The following is a 24367-nucleotide window of genomic DNA, read 5'->3' as shown; positions in this document are numbered from 1 at the left end:
CAAAACTCATCCCGCAGTATCCTGCGAATGGCTCCATTTCATTGCCTGTAAAGGCATCAGTACAGTTGGTCTGAAAAGTAAACATTGATTCCACTGTTGTCATTTCATCTTGTTAACTTACTGACAAGTATGGGTGTTTTTGAAATTTTTTATCTGAAATGGACTAGAATATACGAGGTTGGACAATTAAGTTCACGAACTCATCCTAGAAAAAGGGCCACATACCTCATACCTACGGTCACCTTTGGAGCGCTCTTCTTGGGAAGCTATCACGTTTCCCCGAAAATAAGACCTAGCCAGGCCATCAGCTCTAATGCGTCTTTTGGAGCAAAAATTAATATAAGACCCGGTCTTATTTTACTGTAAGACCGGGTTTTATATAATAGAATATATAAAATGTAATATATGATATGATATGATATATGATATGATACCAGGTCTTATATTAATTTTTGCTCCAAAAGACGCATTAGAGCTGATGGCCTGGCTAGGTCTTACTTTCGGGGAAACATGGTATGCATCGACGCCAGTGCCTAGTCCACCCTTCAAAGGAATTTTGGAACTTTTTCTGGAATGGCCATCAGAGCTGTCATCGTATTACCCTTGATGTCCTGAATGTCATCAAAATGTCGTCCTTTCAATATTTCCTTTTTCTTCAGGTAAAGAAAGAAGTCATTGGGGGCCTGATCAAGTGAGTAGGGAGGGTGTTCCAATACAGTTATTTGTTTCCTGGCTAAAAGCAGACAGTGCTGTGTGAGTTGGTGCATTGTCGTGATGCAAGAGCCATGAATTGTTGGCGAAAAGTTCAGGTTGTCTAACTTTTTCATGCAGCCTTTTCAGCACTTCCAAACAGTCAACTTGGTTAACTGTTTGTCCAGTTGTTACAAACTCATAATGAATAATCCCTCTGATATCAAAAAAGGTTACAACCTCGTTGCAACAAGTTTGTGAACTTAATTGTCAGAACTTGTATGCTTATCAGTATTTTTAAGTTGCTAATTTTAAATTTAAATGCCCACAAAAGTTAGAAAACCATGTTATATATTTGTCTACTGTGAGTGTTGTGTAATAATAGTTGTATCTGAAATTTCTATAAAGTCAGTAACAATAATATACAGAGGGTTTCACTTCTCATTTCAGTTCATTGTTTTGGGGTGGGAGGTTTTAAGAGACATCTCTTTATTTCACATCCTCAATTGCCATAGGAATGGACCCAGGATATCTGAGTGTGGTGTTATGAAACGTCCTGCTTTGCCAAGCTTCTCCCAGGCTTTCTAGGATGGGTGCTAGGCTGAACAGCACGCTTTTACAAGAGTACATGGTGGCGTTCCAAGACCTCACTGCAACATTGGGAAATGCAGTTCTCATTTCCCAGTGACAGTGTAAGGGTAAAGAAAAAACGAGCTCAGGGTCAGTTCCTCACAGCTGAATTTGCTGGGTGACCTATCAGTGAGATAGATCCTTGTCTCATTTTTCAGAACAGGTTCATTGAGAACAGGGAGGAACTGTATTTTATTGCCTGCAGTGTCTAGGAGTCCATCCAACACATCGAGGATAAACGAATTATCACGGTCATGGTGTCGTGGTGCTGGACATGGACACCACTCAGAAACGGCAGTTCCCGAGTCCTTCACAATCACTGTCAGCAAACAGAGAAGCCGCAGGAGTTAGGGGCATGGTCAGGAGGGGCGTGATGGGGGCCAGAGGAAATGTGGGTTAATGAGGTGTCGGGAAAGATCTGGAGAGGCAGTTACAATGGTGAGGAGGACGTAGGCTCTTCATAGGAAGACAGGGTGAACAGAAGGCTGCTATCTGTGCACATCGGAAGGTGACTGGGTTATGGTGAAGAGAGGAAATACCGAGTCACAGATGCCTTCAACAAAGCATCACTGATGATTGATCACTGACTGGGGGCTATGCCCAGGCACTGGGCCAAGTGCTGTGGGAGCCGGATGGACTGGAAGTCTCTCATTAGCTAGAGGGTCCCTGGGATAAGTGTCCTGTGAGGTTATAAGTTATAGAAATAGTCTCTTATTGTTCCACAGGTAGATTTGTGGAAGTTTGGGGATGGAAGGGGATAATGTGACCAGATAAATGATTATGAAGCAGAGAGGAGAGGTTTGTTTTTCTCTGCTCTTGGGGGTGGGGTGGCGAGTTAGAGCTGGAGTTGGGTGGGCCATGTTTGTTGTGAAAAATGGGTCATGTGAGGGATAGGTTGGAGAGTGAACTGTGTTCATTAGGAGCGTCAGTACCTGGCCTGGAATCCAGACTTCAGGCAGACGTTGGTGTGGAAGGGACCCCAAGCCCAGAGGGGAGGGTGTTGGAGCGGAGTGGTTGAAGGCTGGTGAAGCGTTTCCTTTTCTCTGGGCTGGTGTTTGTAGAGGCCTGCCCATTGTCACTGAGAGAACTCTTCCACTAATTGTACTGGTCCCAGAAGTGGCTAGTCTTCTCTGTGACCTATAGTTGAACTCATCAGCTGTACCTTAATGAGGGACCTCAGTGTGCCCAAGGAAACAGGATTTGACTTCTTCTCGTTAGAGGTGACGAAAAGAAATTAGCGAGGAATTAACTCATAGGTTTGTGTGAGTAAATTGAGTTCATATGGAGAATCTAAGATTGTTCGAGTGGGGGTTAGTTTACATAAAGAGAATGCATTGCAGTAGGCCTATCATAAAAGAATCAAATTTGCATTGAAGGTTTTTGTTTTTTTAAACACTGAAAAAGTGATTCTTTTGGCTAAATGTTCACATTGAACAATTAAGGGAATATATACTAAAGTATAAGATGTTGCATATTTGTTGACTTACTAGTTTATGGTAGCTTGCGTTTTTATAACCCATTTAATACAATTAAACTATACAGGCATGTTTACTTTGAAATAATTTCTTGAGCTGTGCACTATGATTTATACAGTTTTCTGTGTCAGATATACTTCAGTAAAATTGTATTAAATTACTGTGTATAAGGTGTGATCAAACAATATGGTGAATGTTTAAATAAAAAATTCTATTACAGTAAAAGACACATTACCATTAACCCCCTTAAAATACTCCCCCTCGCTTCGAATACACTTATCCCATGGTTCTTGCCACTCTCTGAAGCAGTTCTGGGAGTCCTCTTTTGCAAGTGTCTTTAGTTGTGCTGTCGTGGCTGCCTCGATGTCCTGAATCGATTCAAAACGTTTACCTTTCATGGTCATTTTGACTTTGGGGAAGAGCCAGAAGTCTCATGGTGCCAGATCTGGTGAATAAGGTGGATGTTACTAAGGTTTGAGGCGCCGCTTCCCCTACTCAAGATCCCTGCCTTTCCGTTGGATGGCACTTGGCAGCAGCATTGACAGTATTGTTTGATCACAACAGAAAGGCTCTGTGTCACACATCACTTCTGGGACAGCAATTTCTGTCAAATAAAAACATTACGGTGTGTCCTCATCCACCTTATTCACCGGATCTGTCATCATGCGACTTCTGGCTCTTCCCCAAAGTCCACATGAGCATGAAAGGTAAACGTTTTGAATGGATTCAGGACATCGAGGCAGCCACGACAACACAACTAAAGACACACATGAAAGAGGACTTCCAGAGCTGCTTCAGAGAGTGGCAGGAACGATGGGATGAGTGTGTTCGAAGCGAGGGGGAGTATTTTGAGGGGAATTAATGGCAATGTGTCTTTTACTGTAATAATTTTTTAAAATTTAAACATTCACTGTATTGTTTGATCACACCTCATATTAGTAAATAAGATAAATATCTGAATTACTTATGACAACATAGTATATCTTAGTTTTGCAGTTAGAAATACACATACAACACAACACATACAAAGAGCTCTGTCTTGTTCACAGGTGTAACTATCAGAATACTGAATTGTTATATTTTCCTTCTATCCTCTTCACATTGTTATTCTAAGCCATTAGTGGGCGGAGGAGACCAAAGAGATCGTTTTTGTTTTTGTTTTTGTTGTTAAGTTGTAAAATTAATGTTAATTGAAAGATTAGTTGAATGGACATCATTTTTCTCTAGTCAAAAATATGTATAAGGAGTAAAAATCTGAAAGTTTCAAAAAATAACCTTTTGTTATGACTGGGAAATCTCACTAGGTGGAAATTAGCACCCCTTTATTAGCATTAAAACAGATTTGGGGCATTTAATGGTTCTGCCAGGTATTTTTTGGTAGAATAAACAAATTTCTTTTCAAATGGAAGTTGCTGTGACTTGGCCATTTATGATATATAGTGTCGTAAAGGGACTTGTAGCCAGTCTGGTGGTTCAGGTGGTTGGAGCTCTGCGCTCCTAACGCTGAAGTTGCCAGTTCGATTCCCACATGGGCCAGTGAGCTGCGCCCTCTACAGCTAAGATTGTGAACAACAGCTCTCCTTGCCTTGGGCTACCGTGGGCTGCTATGAACGGCTGGTGGCCAGTGTGCGTGGCCGGCAGCCAGTGTGAGTTGCCGTGGGCTGCTGTGTACTGCCGTGCGCTACCATGTGCCGCCATGAGCAGCCAGTGGCCAGTGTGCGTGGCCAACAACCGGTGAGAGCTGCCATGAGACGCTGTGAGCGGCCAACCGATGACTGGCGACTGACTGCCTCAGGTGGGGGGGAGCGCAAGGCCCATAACACCAGCCTGGGCCAGCGAGCTGTGTCCTACACAACTAGTCTGAGAAACAACGGCTTGAACTGGAGTGGGGGGTGGAGGGAAGGCGGAAGAAGGGGGGGGGAAAAAGGGGCTTGGACCATATTGCTTCCTCAGGATCCTAGATAAACAGAATCGGGGTTCCAGCGAAGACTGTTGAACAATTCCTGATTCCATTTTCCAAGAATCAAGAATGTACTTGAATACCATAAGCTTTGGGGGCGGCTAGAGTCAGAGGAACAGTGGTTGGAACCACTGGGCATAAGAGGGTGTGGAAAGCGAAGGGCTTCTGAGAGTGCAGATGGGCCTAGAAGTAGAAAGTGGAGCTCCGAGGTGGGACCATGAGCCGCATGGTTAGAATGGAAGAGGCTGGAGAAGGACAGGCTTGGCTAAATCAGAGCCCTGCTCCTCTAGTTAGCTGTGTGCCCTCTGCGTGTCTCGTCACCTTGCACCACCATTCCTCACCTGGTGTGGGGCTCAGGTGCCTACCACACAGACTTGTCACGAAGGTTACATGGTATGGTACATACCACGTCTAGCGCAGTGGTATATGCGAGTGGCGTGTGCTCGGGAATGAGTGCTGTGTGGGACGGTCCGGGACGAGGACTTGCATCCTGCTCTGCCCCCGTGTGGCAGGTTACCTGAACTTCTCTGCTGTTTTCTCACCTGTGGAATGGGAATATGACAGTACCTCCGTGATAGTGTTATTACGAGGCTTAAATGAGTTTCTAAATGGAAAGTACTTAGTTCAGAAGCATAAAGCACATGGTAAGCACAATAAAACGCCCGATTTTATAGTTTATTCTTAACAGAGATCGGGGCCATGCTTTTAAATTCCATCAGTTGCCACTTCTAGAGGTTTTGCCTTTTGTATTCACTTCCTCTCTGTAATTCTCTGCATAATGGGTTAGTCCTCAGTATTGTCCACATATACGGTATTTTTAACAAGGTATTTGTAGTTTATAATCTTACATATTTTAGCTTCTCGAGACCGGTGGCAGTGAGATAACATTTGTCCTTAGATATCAGCTGCACATTTATTTTTTTAAGCTGTGTATCCTTAAACATTTGACATCCCATTTACTCAGATATACCTATTAAATATCCAGTGCAAAAAGTGGAATGTCACCTCAATACACATTTGAAAAAGTCTGCTTCAAGTTGGGCCTCTTATTACGTATAGTATCTGGCATATTAGAAAAACTTTAATTTATATTTAATCAAGGCAGCCACCAATTTGTTCTCTTAGGCAAGAATAAACTAACTTGTGCACTCCCAGTTTCGAGGGAACCTGTTTAAAATAGGGATGTGTGCGCGTTCTGACACTAGAGAAAAGCAATGGTGCAGGTGCTCACACATCCCAGCCTGAGTGTGTTCTGTTCTCTGCAGGGTGGGAGTCCGCGTGTTGAACTGACCCTCTCGGAGCTCCAAGATATGGCGGCAAGGCAACAACAGCAGATTGAAAACCAGCAGCAAATGTTGGTTGCCAAGGTAAGGTTATAAAGCAGAGGTGGGGCCGTGCTCAGTGTGGTCGCCAGTCGTAGTTTTTTTTTTGTTTTTTTTTGTTTTATTAAATTTATTGGGGTGACAATTGTTAGTAAATTTATAGATTTCAGGTGTACAATTCTGTATTACATCATCTATAAATCCCATTGTGTGTTCACCACCCAGAGTCAGTTCTCCTTCCATCCCATATATTTGATCCCCCTTACCCTCATCACCCACCCCCCACCCCCCTTACCCTCTGGTAACCACTAAACTATTGTCTGTGTCTATGAGTTTTTCTTTCTCATTTGTTTGCCTTGTTCTTTTGTTGTTTTTGGTTTATATACCACATATCAGTGAAATCATGTGGTTCTCTGCTTTTTCTGTCTGACTTGTTTCACTTAGCATTATACTCTCAAGATCCATCCATGTTGTCACAAATGCTCCTATATCATCTTACCTTAACGCCGAATAGTATTCCATTGTGTATATGTACCACAACTTCTTTATCCATTCATCTATCGAAGGACATTTTGGTTGTTTCCATGTCTTGGCCACCGTAAACAAAGCTGCAATGAACATTGGAGCACACGTGTCTCTATAGAGAAATGCTTTCAGATTTTTTGGGTAGATACCCAGGAGAGTGATTGCTGGGTCATATGGTAATTCTATTCGTAATTTCTTGAGGAACCTCCACACTGCCTTCCATAGCAGCTGCACCAGTCTGCATTCCCACCAACAGTGTATGAGGGTTCCTTTACCGGTCGTAGTTTTAGATGGGATGGCTGGTCCATTCCTAGGAGTTTGGCACAGAAGTACTGAGCAGTGTCTGTTGTCTCCTCTGAAATAACAAATGCAGGCTGTGGCTTCCTGACAGGGGGAAGAGCATCTGACCCTTGCCCTGCACACACAAACTCTCACCCCGGGAAGTGGTCGACCTTCCCCCACTGGAGGGAGAGAGGATGCTTTCCGTCATCATTGTCTCCTCTTTCCTTTGGGTGTTCTCAGCTGGTATAGTTGGCATTAGTGTTCCAGAGGGAGCCAGTGATCCCTGAGGAAGGTGCTGGTCACATGCCTAGAAGACAGTGACACTTGGGCATCAGGGCTTCCCTGTATGCCACTCCGCAGGGAGCTGGTTTGGTTAATTACAGTAAGGGGACAGTTACTGCTCAGTACATACGCCGAGTTACACATTTACTGTCGAAACTCTGACAGTAGGATTTCAATTTTTTCTAAATAATGATTTAGTTGTGGACTGAAAATAAAAAACCAGACCTATATGCCATGCCCGCTGAAAATGAGTCATATTGTAATGCTCTTGAATGGTCTGAAACTGCTATCAAGAGAACATGTCAACATCGCTGCCGAGGTTCATACTGCTTTCTCTGTAGAGATTCTTTTTTTTTGATTTAATTTTTTATTAGTTTATAGAGATTCTTTTTTATTTTATTTTTAATTTTTCAATTACAGTTGACTATGTTATATTAGTCTCAGATGTACAACATGATTAAACATTTATATAATTTACAGAGTGATCACCCCGTTAAGTCTAGTACTCACTTGGCACTATACATAGTTATTACCACATTATTGACTATATTCCCTATGCTGTACCCTACATCCCCATGACTATTTTGTAAGTGCCAATTTGTACCCCTTTTTCACCCAGTCTCCCAATCCTCCTCCCCTCTGACAACCATCAGTTAGTTCTCTATATCTATGAGTTTGTTTCTGTTTTTTGTTCATTTATTTTGTTAGATTCTAATATAAGTGAAATCTGTAGGGTTTTTTTTGTAACCAAATGTCCAGTACAACTTTTTTCATTTATTGAAAATGTGTAATTCATGGCAGTATCTACTTTTATGTAAATAATAGTTTAATTTGGACTTTTTAAAAGTTATAAAGTTTATTGGATTTATAAGACTAAAAAACAATTAAAAGTTAAATTGCAAAGTATTTTATCTCATTAATAAGATTTCTAAGATGAAATGTACATAGTATTATGTAATTATAAAATTTTCTAAAAAAAAAAATTCTAATTCTGCTTTTATTTTCCTTTCCAAGTATTGATCCAAGAGTATTACTGTTAAAAAAAATTCTTAGATATTTTCAGCAGTGTGAATCACAGGTTAATGCTGATTTTTATGTATTTCCCTCCCTTAGAATGTAGTATATAATGCCTGCATAATCACACTTACACCTCTCCTATTCAGATATATTTTATGCATACATGATGGGACCATGAATATTTAATGTTGACTGTCCTTAAGGTATGTTTTCATAATTATAGGGAAAAAACTATTAAAGAATATTGCACATAATTTTACTTTAAGATTGTCCTGTTCTTGTCTGACTATAAATGTTTCATTAGGTTTTTTGTTTGTTTTTTTTAAAGATTTTATTGGGGAAGGGGAACAGGACTTTATTGGGGAACAGTGTGTACTTCCAGGACTTTTTTTCAAGTCAAGTTGTTGTCCTTTCAATCTTAGTTGTGGAGGGTGCCGTTCAGCTTCAAGTTGTTGTCCTTTCAGTCTTAGTTGTGGAGGGCGCAGCTCAGCTCCAGGTCCAGTTGCTGTTGCTAGTTGCAGGGGGCGCAGCCCACCATCCCTTGTGGGAGTCAAACCTGCAATTTTGTGGTTGAGAGGACACATTCCAACCAACTGAGCCATCCGGGATCTCAGCGGTAGCTCAACTCAAGGTGCCATGTTCAATTTTAGTTGCAGGGGGTGCTGCCCACCATCCCTTATGCGGAGTTGAGGAATTGAACTGGCAACCTTGTGGTTGAGAGCCCACTGGCCCATGTGGGAATCGAACCAGCAGCCTTTGGAGTTAAGAGCATGGAGCTCTAACCGCCTGAGCCACTGGGCTGGCCCCGGCCCCCAATGTTTCATTAGTTTTAAAGAAGCTAATCCTAAAGAAAACAGACACTTCCTTGGACTGTTGGATGTCACTTAGCAAGTTAGAGGTTTATCACCTCACTGACCACCTTATTCCTTTTCAGTGTAAAATCCTCCGCTGGCCACTGCTCGTTTCCTTTAGGAGCTTAATTAAGGGCCCTCGGGAGCTGCTTTACAGCAGCTGGAAATGTGGGACTGGCAGCAGGAAGCTAAGGCAGGGGCTCCCAGGCAGGATGAGATGAGATTGTGTGCTGGTGATGGGAAGTCAGGCTGATGGTCTCCTGCTGTGGATTTCTGTGGGAGCACTTACACTGTCGAATGGTACAGCTCGGTGTGCACAGTAAAATCCACTTCGGCAAATCCCCAAGCTCTTACCCTCTCGCACCTACTTACGCCCAATAATTTCATATTCATTAAGATAGGTGGTATTGAGGAATGCACTCGAACTTTTTTAGTGTATAAAAGTGATTGTAGTTCCAATTTTCAGTTAGCTGTCTCCCTTTTGTTAGGAACAGCGTTTACATTTTCTAAAGCAACAGGAGCGCCGTCAGCAGCAGTCTATTTCTGAAAATGAAAAGCTTCAGAAGTTGAAGGAACGCGTCGAAGCCCAGGAAAGTAAGCTGAAGAAGATCCGTGCCACAAGAGGACAAGTGGACTACAGCAAAATAATGAATGGCAACCTGTGTACGTGCTCGCAGCTCCACTCGCGTCCACACACACCAGGCTAGATAGTGAGCCGAGTCCAGCCTCCGCCACGCTCAGCCACAAGCCAGTAGAATTGTGTAATTGTGTGATCAGAGCTGGCTGGAGAAAGGGCACTGAAGCCTTGCTCTGTTCACCTGGTCGGACAGGATGGGTGGTTGGGCTCGGTGATCTTAGAAGATCTCTTGCAGCCCCAGTGACGCAGTAGGACGACCCTGTGTGACATTTGCTTTGGGACGGGGGTGCTCCATGACTCACATCATCGTGAGGGTCCATGGTCATGCCACTGCTCATGTTTTATATGAGTATCAGAGGAACCACACAGATGATGCTCAGCTTTTATTTTTGTGACTGTATCTTCTTTGTGATTTCCCTGATCAGTTCAGCTAGTGCCTGCTTTGTGTTACGGTGCTAACAGGTCTGGGGGGCCCTGCCCTTACAGAGCCTTTGGTCTTGTGGTACACTGACATTCCCAAGTGGCCTGATTAAAGAATATTCAATAATGAGTGAAAATACAGTTGTGTGCCATCTGAGCAGTCAATCCTGTGTCCCAGAGGCTTGTTGAGACATGCTTTGGATTATACACATCCGAGAAGAGTCTTCTCTCCACGGTTGGGCATGAAGGATGCTAGAGTTGAGTGAAAAGTATAGAAATGAAGAAGACATCCCAAACGAACATAACAAACTACTGTTAAAAAAGAATATCAGCTAACTGATTGTTCTCTTTCTTGGTGGCAAATTACAGCTGCTGAGATAGAAAGGTTCAGTGCCATGTTCCAGGAGAAGAAGCAGGAAGTACAGACTGCAATTTTAAGAGTTGACCAGCTCAGTCAGCAATTGGAAGACTTAAAGAAAGGAAAACTGAACGGGTTCCAGTCTTACAATGGCAAGCTAACGGGACCGGCAGCAGTGGAGTTAAAAAGACTGTACCAGGAGCTACAGGTAATGCCTGGGTCAGGGGATTGGGTATACTGAAACATCTTCCGGGCTTTCTGCTCCTAGACTGGAAGCCTCAGGAGCTGGAAACGAGTTAATGGATTCTAATTGAATAGTAGGCACAGAACGTATTCAGTATAAAAGAATTTTTAAGATAGCTGTAAGATAATTCAGGTAGTATACCACTCACCCATGAAGTACGATTTCATGGTTTCTAGTATTTGTAGAGTTCTGCGTCCCCCCACAGTCAAGTTTAGAACACTTTCATCACCTCGAAAGAGATCCCACACCTCAGAACCGTTCCCGCCCAGCGCTAAGCAACCAGGACTCGCCTTTCTGTCTATGGATTTGCCTGGCTTGGGCATTTCATATGTACAGGGTCATGCAGGGTGTAGTTCTTTGTGACCTGCTTCTCTCACTTGCCTGTTTTCAGTACAGAAATTCGGCACAGAACTGTCTTGGTGATATAATGAACTGATAAAGAATTAAGTTGTAGATGATGTTTAAGGTGTCTGTAAACTGTTTTGATGAGATCGATGCCTGCCGTTAAACCTTCATGTTAGTCGGCATGAGCTGCTGTAACAATACCATAGACCAGGGCTTAGACAACAGACATTTGTGTCTCGCAGCGCTGGAACCGGGGAGTCAGCGAGCAGGACGCTGGCAGATTCGGTTTGGGAGGCGGGGCTGCTTCCTGGCTCGTAGACAGCCACCGTCATGCTGCGTCCTCACAACTCTGGTCTCTCTTCCTTTTCTTATGAGGGCACTAACCCCTTCCTGGGGTCCCACCCTCTTGACCTCATCCAGCCTGATGACCCCCCAAAGGCCCTACCTCCAAATCAAATACCATCACATTGAGGGTAAGGGCTTCACCATAGGAATTGTGGGAGGACACAAACGTCCGCTCCGTAACAGTCCTCCAGATTTCCATTTCTCAGAAGTTGTCATCCAGCAGATGATTTATTTTATTATTTTTTCCGTTGCTAGTTGCAGCCCACCATCCCTTGTGGGAGTCGAACCGGCAACCTTGTGGTTGAGAGGACGCGCTCCAACCAACTGAGCCATCTGGGAGCTCAGCAGAAGCTCAGCTCAAGGTGCCGTGTTCAATATGAGTTGCAGGGGGCACTGCCCATCATTCCTTGCGGGACTCGATGAGTTGAACAGCAGCCTTTGGTTGAGAGTCCACTGGCCCATGTGGGATTCGAACCAGCAGCCTTCGGGATTAGGAGGCTGGAGCTCCAACCACCTGAGCCACCGGGGTGGCCCCAGATGATTTTTCAAGCTTTGCAATTCTATTAGCGCTTGGTAGAAAACGTATTATATCATTTTATGAAATGAGAACGTTTAATTACAGAGTAAAATCACTGTTGTTGCTATTAAGTTTTCTCATATAAATGCACAGAAATAAAATGAGAATTTATGACTTTTTTACACTTTAAACAATTGTTAAAACTGGAGGATTTTAAAGGGTTTTTTGGGGGAGGGCTGAGGAATGTACTGTATTTAATTTATATTTATTTTTTGCTACAGTCTAGGTTAAAAGTCCGTCCCCTCCTGCCTAGTACACACATGCAGTGTGTGTGCCCTAGTACCGTATGTACCTGAGACAGGACGAACTCACCCCGCATGCTGCGCACTGTTGTTTTCTATTGTTTATTTCATTTTTTTAAAGTGCTGGTTGGAGCCCACTAATGTGATATACGGACATTCTGTGCAGCGCTCGAGGCCATGCTCTGTGAATTTCTTGCTGCCTCCAGTGAGGCGCCTCATTCAGTGGACAGCGTGGGGCGTGGTGGGGAGCAGACACCTCTCCTTAGGTCCCAGAAGACGTGTTTGGGACAGGTGTCACTGAAGCACCATTCCTGACAATGACAGCCCTGGGCCCCGTCGTCATTATTGATGCCAGTTCTCTGGATGCTCTGTAGAGGACGCCTCTTTGCAGGGAGTGGCTCTTTTGTGTCCTCTGAGTAACCTGCTCTGGCTTCATCTGCGCTGTGACTATTTAGCACACAGTCAACAGTGCATATGTGTAACTACAACAAGAACTTAGTTACTTTCTCCTTTTTTCAAATATCTCTGCCAGGGAGAATGTGACCATTTAATTATTGCAGACATAAAAATTGTGTTTTCTATTTTGCAGATTCGGAACCAGCTTAACCAGGAACAGAATTCAAAACTCCAGCAGCAGAAGGAACTTTTAAATAAACGCAACATGGAGGTGGCCATGATGGACAAGCGCATCAGCGAGCTGCGTGAGCGTCTGTACGGCAAGAAAATCCAGGCACGTGAGAAAGAAAGTATTTCTATGAAATACACTACTGAAAATCGCACATTTTCACTATAATGGCATTTTGTTCTCCGCATGTGCCACAGCTGATAAAACATCAATTGGCCATAAACCATACAAAACAGCAGTAGAAGGAAGTTCTCTTTCTCAAAGAGGCAGTAGGTCCTGGAACATGGAATCAAAACCACCCCTGTGGGCAGCCGTGGGCTGTGCCCTGCCCTCCGTGGGCTGTGCGGACAGGGCTGTCCCTTCCCCTCTGGGCAGCTGTGGCTCAGTGCGAGGCTGGGCCCCACTCTGCATTTCCAGCTGTGCCACATGGGCGAAGGTCGTGACCTTGGCAGCTGGAAGGCAAGCCCTGTGTCCTTGCTGTCAACTGACTTGTCCTACCCGCCCCAGGGATCATTGTGAAGGTTCTTAGAGATAACCCAGGTGGAAGGGCTTTGTAAACTCTCAAGCAAGTTTCTGTTAGTGCCTTTAAAAAATCTTTAACTGGTATTTTAATTTTCAAAGGTAACAGATACTCACTGAAAAAGGTAAAACAATACAGAAATATTTAAAGGAAAATGTGAAAGTCCTTCCACCCTCTTCTCATTCTTGACGGATGATGGGTGTTAGTGGTCCCAGTCTTTTGCTCAATACAGATAGACTGTATTTAACTTTTAATTGAAAATGGAATTGTAGGAATTGTATCATCCATACTGTTCTGAACCTAGTCTTTTTTTTTTTTTAAAGAATTGCAACATGGGTATTTCTCCGGGTCATTACCTTATTCCTTTGGTAACTTGTGTACAATACCCCACATCCCACGGCCACTTTGACCAGCCCTGTTGGGCAGGTGTCCCCAAGTCTTGCTGTTTCTCTTGGTGCTTCCATGAGCACATGCGTGGCTGAGAGCTCGTGAGAGGCTAGTTAGTAAAAGACTGCTGTGCCTTGTCTGTGGCTGAACATGACCAGTAGAGGTGCTCAGGGCTTGAGGGAAGTCGTACCCAAGTCACAGCTGATTGGCACTCTGCCCTCGGGCGTGGAGACTGGGGCAGGCAGCCGAGCTTTTTGGGACAGTGTCCCCAAAGTCCCCTTATCCACGCTCAGTAATTGGTGCTCTCGGGGTCTGACAAGCATCCTTGTCAGTCCTGCTGCTCTGAAGGTGGCTCTCAGAAGGTGAGCTGTGGCCTTCCGGGGCTTTGCCTGGCTGCGATGGCTTAGAAGAGAATTGTACCTGTGTGACTGTCTCAGGTGGGAAGTCTCTTATTTATACGTGTGTGTGTGTGTGTGTGTGTGTGTGTGTGTGTGTGTGTAGAGTGATCGTTGATTGACTGGCTGATTGGTTGATTGATTGGTTTTAGGGAACGGGCTCACACAGTTGTGGAGGCGGGCACATCCACAATCTGCAGGGCACGCTTGCAGCCTGAAGACCCAGGGAATTGATGTTGGTTGCAGTTGGAGTCCGAAGGCCATCTGCAGGCAGAATCCCGTCTTCCTCAGAGGACCTCAGTCTTTTTCTCTTAAGGCCTTTGGATTGCATGCGGCCCACCCCCACTGTGGAGGGCACGCTGCTTTACTCACAACCTGTTGGTTTAAATGTTAGTCATATCTAAAAATTATCCCCACAGCAACGTGTACATGTATTTGTCCAAATAGCTGGTGCCGTTCTCTAGCCATGTGGACACATTAACAAGTTGTTCGTTGTTATTGGGCCGTGCTGTGTGAGCAGTTAGTGACGGAACCTTGGTGTCCTTGCTGAGAACAGTAGGGCTGCCTTCAGGGACCTGTGGAGAGCCCCGCTTGGTGCCGCCCTGTCACTGGCCCTGCATGGCTCCGTCCGTCCTTACAGCAGCCGTATCCTGACCTTGGGACCCAGGCACAGCGGTCCCGAGAGGTTGTCACTTCCCTGAGGAAGCCCAGCCAGTATGGGGCAGAGCCCAGGCTGTGACCGGTGCCTCTGCCCGCCCATGGGGAGGGCGTGTCCCCCAGAGAAGGGGTGAGTAGGTGGGGGTGTCCAAGAAAGCAGTTGTGATGTGTCTGTAGCTCCCAAACGATGGATGTTCTCAGAGAGGATGGCTCAGGAGTGCGGGTGAGGCCTTGCCCTGAAGCCCCGCCTACCTAGATGCCCATTTTCCGGGTGAGGCTATGGCTGGAGTCTGAGCAGGCTGTCCCACAAGGCCCATGCTGGCCTTTGACTTAGGAGAATCGTGACGCTCCTTTCTTCCCGTTTTGCAGCTGAGCCGTGTGAATGGCGCGTCTTCACCACAGTCGCCCCTGAGCACGCCTGGCAGGGTTGCTGCTGTGGGGCCGTACATCCAGGTGCCCAGCGCCGGCAGCTACGCAGCCCCGGGAGACCCCGTAAAGCCCCAGTCTCTCACTATTGCTTCAGGTGCTGCCCATGGGAGATCGAAACCCGGTGAGTGGGGGACAGTAAGGGAGTGGGGAGGGGGCCGTGGGACAGCATTTGGGAGTCGTGTGCCACCACAGTGCCGATCCCAGAAACAGAGCATGTGGCCACTCTCCTTTCCCCACTCAGCCTGGTCTTCATCATCCAAAGGCCCTTGGCCCAGTGACCGTGTGGTGTGACGGGCCTCGGACCCCCAGCACTGGGCTGTGCGTTGCTCTCCTCAAGGCTTGTCAGCCCAGGGCTGGCAGGGTCGCCATGGAGAGTGCCCCCCTTCCTGGAGGGAGGCACCATTTCCAGCTGGTGCACTAAAAAGCCAGGGCTTCTCCATGCTGACTTCCTGTGTGACGGGGCAGACACGTCTCCCTGTGACACTGGACCAGAGTACAGGTCTGAGTGTCATAGTATGCCTTCGTCTGTGACAGCAGGACTGCATGGTCCTGGCAGGCCTGTATTTAGAGGACTTTTCCAGGACCGTGCAGTCTTCTGTTTGTTGGCCTCATGTTCTCTTGCCTGGCACCTCTGAGTAGCGACACCTCTGCTGCTCCTGCTGTGGGGCTCACAGCTCGTCCCGACCCAGGCAGGAGAGGGCATCGCCAGCCCTCAGGTCTCGACCAGGTCTCAGCACAGGGTGTGTCTGGCCGGCATGATGCTCCAGGTGCAGCTTTCTCTGATAAGCTGTTATCTGTAGTTTGAACCACTCTGTGCATGGAGTACTTGTGTGTCTGTTTTCAAGAGCAGATATTAGCATAGCCAGCCACTTCTGTGCTGCCTTCATTTTAAATGCTTCTCTGGGTGTGCAGGCCCCTGCCTCACGGGGCTTGCAAGAAGAAGATAGCCTTACAGGGAGGGCCCAGAGAAGGCGCCCTCAGGAGGCCAGCACTAGCCATGGTCTTCCTGCTGTGGAGTGAGGCGACAACACAGGATATCTGGGTCACACCCACTCTGGGGGCAGAATCTCAGCCCAGATATGCAACTGCGGTCAAATAGCTCGGTGGGGCCACTACTGTCGGCTGTTCTGGTTCCATGTCACACAGATGGCTGTGGTAAAGCCAGAGTGACCAGCTCGTGGGCAGAGTCAGACCCCGGCCGTTGGGCCTGACCGCGGCTGCCCCAGCACTGCGCAGACCGTATGAGCTGGTAGGCTGGGGAAACTGTCTGCCTTACACTGCTAGAGCAACAGACGCAGGGCTTTCCAAACTGAGAAAGGTCTGCTTATCACACCTGGCCTTGAAAAAGATGCTGTAGGGACATACTGTGTCCCTCCCTCCAGCAGACAGGAGTGGTATTTGGGCCGGGCCACACACTGGTGATATGCAGGGCGGGTCTGGCCAGTGCTGACAGCGCAAAGGTCGTGGCTTTTCTTTTTACCAAATGGAGGTGATTGTCTGAGTTCACTATGAAGCTCTTAGTTTATCTGCAGTATAAGAATCCCTTCGTACTTGAAGTTGATTGTCCCTTTATAAACTAAATGGTCCTCCTACACCTCTTGCCTCATCCTGAAGAAAGGAAATTCCTAGTCCCTTGTTAGTCCTTTTGTGGCTGATTTCCATAAAACCTCCCGTGGCCGTGAGAGGTCAGAAGCTGCTGGATGGCCACATTCCCGGTGACCCCGGGAGAGGTCATGGGAAGTCCTCCCCGGCAGCCGGCCATCTGCAGTGGGCTCTTGAGTTTTCACCTCAGTGCCGCTGGATGAACCTGTCATTTCTGGCCCCTGCCTCCCAGTCTCAGATGTGAGCAAGGGGACAGGTGAGCACACCCACTTGTGGCCTGGAAGGGGCGGACAGGCCACGGGGAGCAAGGTGACGTTTGGCCCGGGGCCTTGGAATACCAGCAGGGCTGTTCCAGCAGCTCAGCTGGCACCAGCTGGAGCCTGCGATGGAGTAACTTAGCAGCATAGCCGAGCTGCTGCAGAGAGTGGCCTTGGCTTTGGAGCAGCCCAGGTGTGGCTGCCAGGCACTCCGCTCTGAAGCTCTGCCCGTGCCACCTGCTCTGCCTGTGCCCAGGGCAGGCCTGGCTCCCGTGCTGCAGTGGCAAGGGAGAGGGATTTCCCAGCTGTTCCTCAGTCACCCGTCTGCCGAGCTAGGGGCCAGCACATGCTGATCTCGTCAGAAGGGGCCACACTGTCCCACGAGGCTGATGGCTTCCATCCAGCCTGTGCCTGCTGCGGCGTGAAATGAGCCTGGTCCGAGCTGGACCCTGGCCCCTGACGGGGGAAGGCCTGGGGTGCCAGAAGTGCTTGTACCCTTTTTTCAGTTTGGAAAAGGCTCTGTAAAATCATCTCTCAGTGTCTTCCTGAAAACATGGGTTGACTGGCTTTCTGATCACTGCCACAGAGTGACAGCCTGCTGCTCCAATCAGCAGGTACAGCCTGCTGCGATGGGGCAGCATCGGAGAAGGTAGAGACTGCTAACAGATTAAAGCTGAAGTTTTCTTTTCATACTGGAAGTATGGAAGCAGAACAGGTCAAACCTGTATGAAGTCAAAGATGAGTCTTTCTTACTGTATGTAAATGTATTTATGAATAGTGCTGGAGTAGTAAGTGCCAGTGCTTATTTTATTCACTAGTGTTGATGGTGATGGCTTTGACCAGTATTTAAATGGGGCCAAGAATGTTTCTGGTCCTCTGGCCACTCGCCCGGGCTGGTCATCGCTGAGCTCCACACACACGAGCACCTTGCAGGCAGAGGCTGCCCTGCGTGCTGTGGTGCGCCCACCAGCATGTGACCAGGGCTGGTCGGCAAGGACCTGACCCGTGCGGCTCCGTCAGTGTGATGGTCCAGACAGTGATTTTCGCTTCTGACAGGGGTACTCTTAAGTTAATGCAACTCATTTCAAGAAAAATTTTACTTAAATTGTGTGTTCTTTTCAAGCCAATGATGGAAACTGGCCAACATTAAAACAGAATTCTAGCTCTTCAGGGAAACCGACGCAGACTGCCAGTGTGGATTGGAAGGGCTCGAGCGTGGATGGGCCACTCAAGCAGGGGACCGTCTCTAGCCAGCCTGTGCCCTTGTCAGCTCTGGGAGCCACGGAGAAACTGGTAGGCCGTCTGTCATTATCCCTGTAACACATAAACAAGCTCCTAATCAGTCACTGTTCGGCCCTCATTTTCATCTAAGGGGCAGGAGGTGTCATGAGGCAAATTACTCTTGTTAGTGTCCAAATTATACCCAGTCTGAAGGAGTTCATGGGCCCTAAGCACCGAGCAGTGTGCAGGGTCTTTTGGTTAGGGGTGTTCTGTTGCAGACAGATGACAAACGCCACTGCGTTTGACTCCCCCCACCCCAACGCTCTCCCCTTGCCCTGAGTCACAAGCCCATTTAAAGGATTCTAAATCCAACTTTGTATTCTTGTGACTGTAGATGGAAATATGCTTCACTTTTCAAAGGATGACTTTGTTTTTCTTAACATCTAACTTCAGGGCATCGAGATGGGTAAAGGGCCAGCCCCGACCCCTGGTGTCGGTAAGCCACTGCCTCAGAGCTACGGGGCATACCCCAGTCCTGCGCCCGTGGGCCCAGGGGCCACAAACTCCCTGGAGAGGAGGAAGGAGGGCAGCTTGCCCAGGCCCAGCACAGGCCTGCCCAGTCGGCAGAAACCTGCCCCGCTGCCCACCGCGGGCAGCACCCACCAGCCGGGCTCCTCGCAGCAGATCCAGCAGAGGATTTCTGTGCCACCAAGCCCAACGTACCCGCCAGCGGGGCCACCTGCGTTTCCAGCTGGTGATGGCAAACCTGAACCCCCACTGACTGTGGCCATCAGGCCTTTTCTGGCTGATAAAGGGTCAAGGCCCCAGTCCCCCAGGAAAGGACCCCAGACCGTGAATTCAAGTTCCATATACTCCGTGTACCTGCAGCAAGCCACACCGCCTAAGAACTACCAGCCAGTGGGGCACAGCACCTTAAATAAGTCGGTAAAAGCAGGTACAGTGGTTTGTACTCTCCTTCTCTTAGGGTCAGGAAGTCATACTTTCACTTAGGAAAATGCCAATCCCTAGCCTTATTATTTGGGCCACATCCATTTAGAATTGAACTTAATTCTTACATAAGTGTGGCCTTCGGTGCGATGGGGTCAAAGGTGAAATGCACACAGCAGTTTTGCAGGTGGCTCCCAGTTCTCTGGCTTCCTGTGTGAGCACTCACCTCCCTGCGTTACTCAGGAAATCCAGCTCCCCAAAGGGTGAGATTTCAGGGTGTCCTCTTTTTCTCCTGCTTCATGATAACTTGTGCCGGATCTCTGTAGGGAGCTGGTGTAGGGGGCTCTGCCTGGGCCTAACCGCCCACCTCGTGGCAGGAGGAGGGCTCTGCTTGGACCTGATCCCCACCTCCGGGCAGTAGCTGAGCTGGAACTCTGGGGCAGTGATGTGAAGGGGTGTCTGCGGCTTTGGGAGCCGCCTCCAGAAGAGCCTCCAGTGAATTGGGGGAGGGGAAGTCAGTTCCACCCTACGTCCGTTAGCAGAGGTTCTGACCGGATGGTAGGGTCCTACATGCTGGGTCTGGGCTTGTGTCCTCAGACGTTCTTGGGCGTGGGCTGCAGCTTCCAGACTCTTGTTCAGGGGGTGCTGGGGGTGCCAGCCCCCCCATGCCCAGGGACCTCCCAGGTGGAAGCACTGTGCTTAGCTGTGGTCAGGGCTCTGGCCCGTGCCTGGAGAGATGGCCACCCTTCTCTGGAGCTCCTGGGCCCCCAGGCAAACCCTGCCTGAGGCGGCCTGTGCTTTCTGCCATGGGACTTAGTCCGAAGGTCAGATGCATGTCCAGAGGTGACGTCCTTCTTGGCCAGAAAATCAGAACCACTTGTCTGGGGAGATCAAGTCCACTGCCTTTTTTTCCCCTCATTTGAAAAAACCCCAATTCTGGCATCACAACTGTCCACAGCAGTAAGTTAGACGCTCCACCTTCCAGCAGGAGTCAGTGGAGCCCTGTAAACAGAGGGCTCCGTGGGGTTTACATGCGGGCTCACCGACGGGGCCCCACCTCGTGCCAGCTGAGGTGCTTGGTGACAGGGTGACGGGCTCCCAGGACCCGCAGGATGCCTACGCCCTCTCTCCCTGTGTCTCCTCCAGTGTACGGCAAACCCGTTCTCCCATCCGGTTCAACGTCCCCGTCACCCTTACCGTTTCTTCACGGGTCGCTGGCCACAAGCACATCACAGCCCCAGCCACCTCCAGAAAGTGCCGAGAAAGAGCCCGAGCAGGACCTCCCCGCCCCGCCGGCGGAGGGCGGCTCGGGCCCCATGGAGAGCCTGCCACGGCCGCTCAGCCCCACCAAGCTCACGCCTATTGTGCACTCGCCGCTGCGCTACCAGAGCGACGCGGACCTGGAGGCCCTGCGCAGAAAGCTGGCCAACGCGCCGCGGCCGCTGAAGAAGCGCAGCTCCATCACGGAGCCCGAGGGCCCTGGCGGGCCCAACATCCAGAAGCTGCTGTACCAGCGCTTCAACACCCTGGCCGGCGGCATGGAGGGCGCCCCCTTCTCCCAGCCCAGCCCCTCGCAGGACTTCACGGGCACCCTGGCCGACCTAGACAACGGGAACACCACCGCCAACGGGAACCTGGGGGAGGCCAGCCCCGCCCAGCCCACAGCCCCGCTCCCTGCCCAGCCTGCCCCGGGTTCAGATGCCAACCACAACCAGCTCCCCTCCCCTGAGCCGGAGGCGCTCACCAGCCCCCGGACCACGCACCAAACAGCTGAGCCTGCCGAGGACGACAACAACAACGTGGCTGCAGCCCCGTCCACAGAGCAGGTCCCCAGCCCTGGGGCCGAGGCCCCCTCTCCAGGGGAAGAGCAAGGCCCCCCATCGCTGCCCCCCATCGTGCCCCTGCCGGTGGCCTCTACGGTGGGTGTCGTCCTAGACCAGGGCCCGGCTTCCTCCTAGTGGAGGAGCCGCCTGTGCAGCGGGGTGCTGAGCAGGGGTGCTGTGCACACCCGGCCCCTGCTTCCCTGAGCCAGTCCCTCAGCACACAGATGGCTCCCGCGACAGCTGGGCGGCACAGCTCTTACTAGAGGCCCCAGCAGGGAGGCCCCAGGTCTCCCTGAAGAGGGGGAGCTGCCTCTGGAACAGAAGGGCAGGCAACAGAGGGATGTGGGGGACGAACCTTCTAGACAGAGTCCTTTGGTGGAAGTCAGTGTTGGTGGAGCAGAGGGCTGGGAGCCCCTGGCAGTTGGTAGGAATGAGCTGTAACTCCAGGGCTGACAGCAGTTAAGCTTGGCTGTCACCCACCTGGCTCCCTGCATGGGTGCCCCATGGGCCAGGGCCAGCCTGAGGCAGTGTCCCCGGAGCACGGTGCTGCATGTGGAGGGACGGCCCCTGCTTCCAGCAGGCCGGGCTCTGGGCAGGTCACCATAAGTTAAAGCCACTTCCTCCCGGCAGAACAAGCGTACCAACCTGAAGAAGCCCAACTCAGAGCGCACGGGCCGCGGGCTGCGGGTCCGCTTCAACCCACTGGCGCTGCTCCTGGACGCGTCCCTGGAGGGGGAGTTCGACCTGGTGCAGAGGGTCATCTACGAGGTAGGTTGAGCCCCGCAGCCCGCACCCTTCCCCTGCCCTTCAAGCCACCAGTGCGGCGCAGCGGCTCACGCACGCCCTTGTCCCAGGTAGAGGACCCCAGCAAGCCCAACGACGAGGGCATCACCCCACTGCACAACGCCGTCTGCGCCGGCCACCACCATATCGTCAGGTTCCTGCTGGACTTTGGGGTGAATGTGAACGCCGCGGACAGTGACGGCTGGTGAGGCCCGGGCAGCGTGGGCGAGGACGGGCCCCGTGGCACCACACCACCCCACCTGGCGGGGCTGTGAAAGGCACGTCTGTGGGGTGTCCCTGCGCTTGGTTACAGGCATTGCAGGCGAGCGTGCCAATGACTGCAGCCTGTTCCCTGCGGCGGGCGCGGCTTGTGTGGCCCGCCCTCAGTTTCAGGCAGCTGTCTGCTGTGTGGACACCTGGCTTTCTTTCATTGCAAAATACACACAGCCGGCCCCGTCGTGACCATTCAGGTTGCGTGTCTGTGGTGGGAAGCACGTCCGCACTGCTGTGCGAGGACACCTATTTCTGGGCCATCTGTCAACCCCCGCCCCCCTTCAGAGATCTACCTGTGCTCCAGTTTGGTAGTAAGAGTCACACGTTTGAAAGGACAGCAGCACAGCCCAGCCTTTTTCCCCCAGGACACCACTGCACTGCGCTGCCTCCTGCAACAGCGTCCACCTCTGCAAGCAGCTGGTGGAGAGCGGCGCTGCCATTTTTGCCTCGACCATCAGCGACATTGAAACGGCTGCAGACAAGTGTGAAGAGATGGAGGAGGGCTACATCCAGTGCTCCCAGTTCTTGTATGGTACGTGGGCCCGCGGGGTGTGCTGTGCCACTGCTGGGCCAGGGAGGAGCCCCGCGCTCAACGTCAGGCGCAGCCCAGTGTGTCCCGGCCTGTGGGGGTTGCACTGTCCCTTAAGCTCATTCCCGAACCGCGTCTGCAAACCCACGTTTGCAAACCTATGTCGTCAGAAGGATTCTGTGCCTGATTGCTGAAAAACGGAAGTCCCTTCTCTTTATGCAGATGCCGCCCCTCTGGGTAGGGAGTTGGCACAGGGGGCCAGGCAGTGCTGTCCCTGTACTTCTGCTGAGATGCACCCCACACGAGTGGGGCAGGAAAGAGGCCTGTGTGGGCCCAGGCTGTCCCAGGGTCCCGCCAGGGTCGGACCCCCCTCCCCATCCTGTGGTGACCACTGACAAGTAAAGCACATGGTCTGCATTGGGCTGCTTCAGTCAGGGTCACACTTTTCAAGAGCCAGGGTATCTGTTCTGTCTGAGGGTTAAATGGTCGTGGGTCAGCGTCCCACACCTGACTTGAGAACCTGTGGGCCCAGCCCTACATTTGGCCCCCAGGGCAAACCCGTCAACTTGAGCAGGCCCAGCTCCCAGTACAGAAGCCCAGTGGTGGGGCTGGGGACACCGAGGCAGTAACCACTGTGTGGGAAGGAGGGAGGTGCCTGTCCTGGGACTCCACAGGTGACTTCTGGCCGTGAACTTACTCGATCCCTGGTTGGGCTGTAAGAAGCTCCTTCACTGCCCTCCAGGAGCAGCCATGCCACTTCTTCAGTCACCGATTGGGAAGTTTGTTCTAGGTGTGAGCTGGACGTTTCCCCTAAGAAACGCCTTTTAGAACAGCACACCTGTTTGCCTCTGGACGCAGCTTCAGTGGCAGTGCTCCGGCTGGCACATAGAAATGACCTATCATTCAGCAGAGGGCAGCAGCCGGGCCTGGGGACAGGCCACGTGGCCCTGGCTCTGCCTCTTAACCCTCGGCATCGTGGGTCGGGTCCTGGAGCGGGGTGCGCTCTGCAGCCCGTCCTCCGCGGAGACCTGACCATTTGCTCTCTGGTCCCAGGGGTGCAGGAGAAGTTGGGTGTGATGAACAAAGGAGTGGTGTACGCTCTGTGGGGTTATGAGGCCCAGAACAGCGACGAGCTGTCCTTCCACGAAGGAGACGCCATCACCATCCTCAGGCGCAAGGACGAAAGCGAGACCGACTGGTGGTGGGCCCGTCTTGGGGACCGGGAGGGCTACGTGCCCAAAAACTTGCTGGGGGTAAGTCCTCTGAGCTCGCTCTCCCGGGGTCTGACTCAGCTTCTATACCCTTCCTCCTGAGGTCATGTGCCCAAATCAGCTGTCACAACACGGCACAGCGAGGGCTCCAGGCGCAGGACACTGCCTTCTCCAGGCCTCAGCACCCCGGTCAGGGGGCATGTCTGCCGAGGCCTGCTCAGTGTTTCCTTCTGGGGGACTTCCGTGAACACCCAGCCTCGTCCCAGCCAGAATTCTGCACCCCAGAAATGTCTTTCATGGGGAGCTGTGGAGCCTGTGGGTTGCCACCTGTCGTGTCTGTGTGTGTGTCAGGCCTGCGGGCAGGCACTGCCTGAGCTGCCAGCTGCTGTGAACCAGAGCTGCCTGCCCTGGGGGGGTTTAGTGACAATCACGGTAGGCGGTACCAAGGGCCATGAGAAAGAGGGGTGCGGGCGCTTAGGTTAGGGAGCGTCTCAGGAGGAGGCTG

The 24367-nt window shown here is 50.3% G+C and overlaps 1 protein-coding gene across 2 annotated transcripts in view; it reads left to right on the top strand.

Moving 5' to 3' along the window:
• The window catches only part of PPP1R13B (protein phosphatase 1 regulatory subunit 13B), a 75692-nt gene that overhangs the window by 50099 nt on the left and 1226 nt on the right, over window positions 1-24367 (top strand). Inside the window, exons 5-16 of one of the 2 annotated variants that reach the window (XM_081048155.1) lie at window positions 6021-6122; window positions 9523-9697; window positions 10461-10657; window positions 12792-12932; window positions 15156-15336; window positions 18198-18367; window positions 18749-19250; window positions 20390-21162; window positions 21697-21834; window positions 21921-22054; window positions 22488-22654; window positions 23705-23904. In XM_081048155.1, the coding sequence (XP_080904281.1) occupies window positions 6021-6122; window positions 9523-9697; window positions 10461-10657; window positions 12792-12932; window positions 15156-15336; window positions 18198-18367; window positions 18749-19250; window positions 20390-21162; window positions 21697-21834; window positions 21921-22054; window positions 22488-22654; window positions 23705-23904 (2880 nt within the window). Of the gene's footprint in view, window positions 1-6020; window positions 6123-9522; window positions 9698-10460; window positions 10658-12791; window positions 12933-15155; window positions 15337-18197; window positions 18368-18748; window positions 19251-20389; window positions 21163-21696; window positions 21839-21920; window positions 22055-22487; window positions 22655-23704; window positions 23905-24367 lie in introns of both variants that reach the window. The other variant, XM_081048154.1, reaches the window with a different exon arrangement.

The sequence above is a fragment of the Rhinolophus hipposideros genome, assembly GCF_964194185.1.
Source record: "Rhinolophus hipposideros genome assembly, chromosome: 5".
In the NCBI taxonomy this organism is placed as follows: Eukaryota; Metazoa; Chordata; class Mammalia; order Chiroptera; family Rhinolophidae; genus Rhinolophus; species Rhinolophus hipposideros.
The sequence above is the reverse complement of the archived record's forward strand: the minus strand, read 5'-3'. Positions and strand labels throughout refer to the sequence as shown.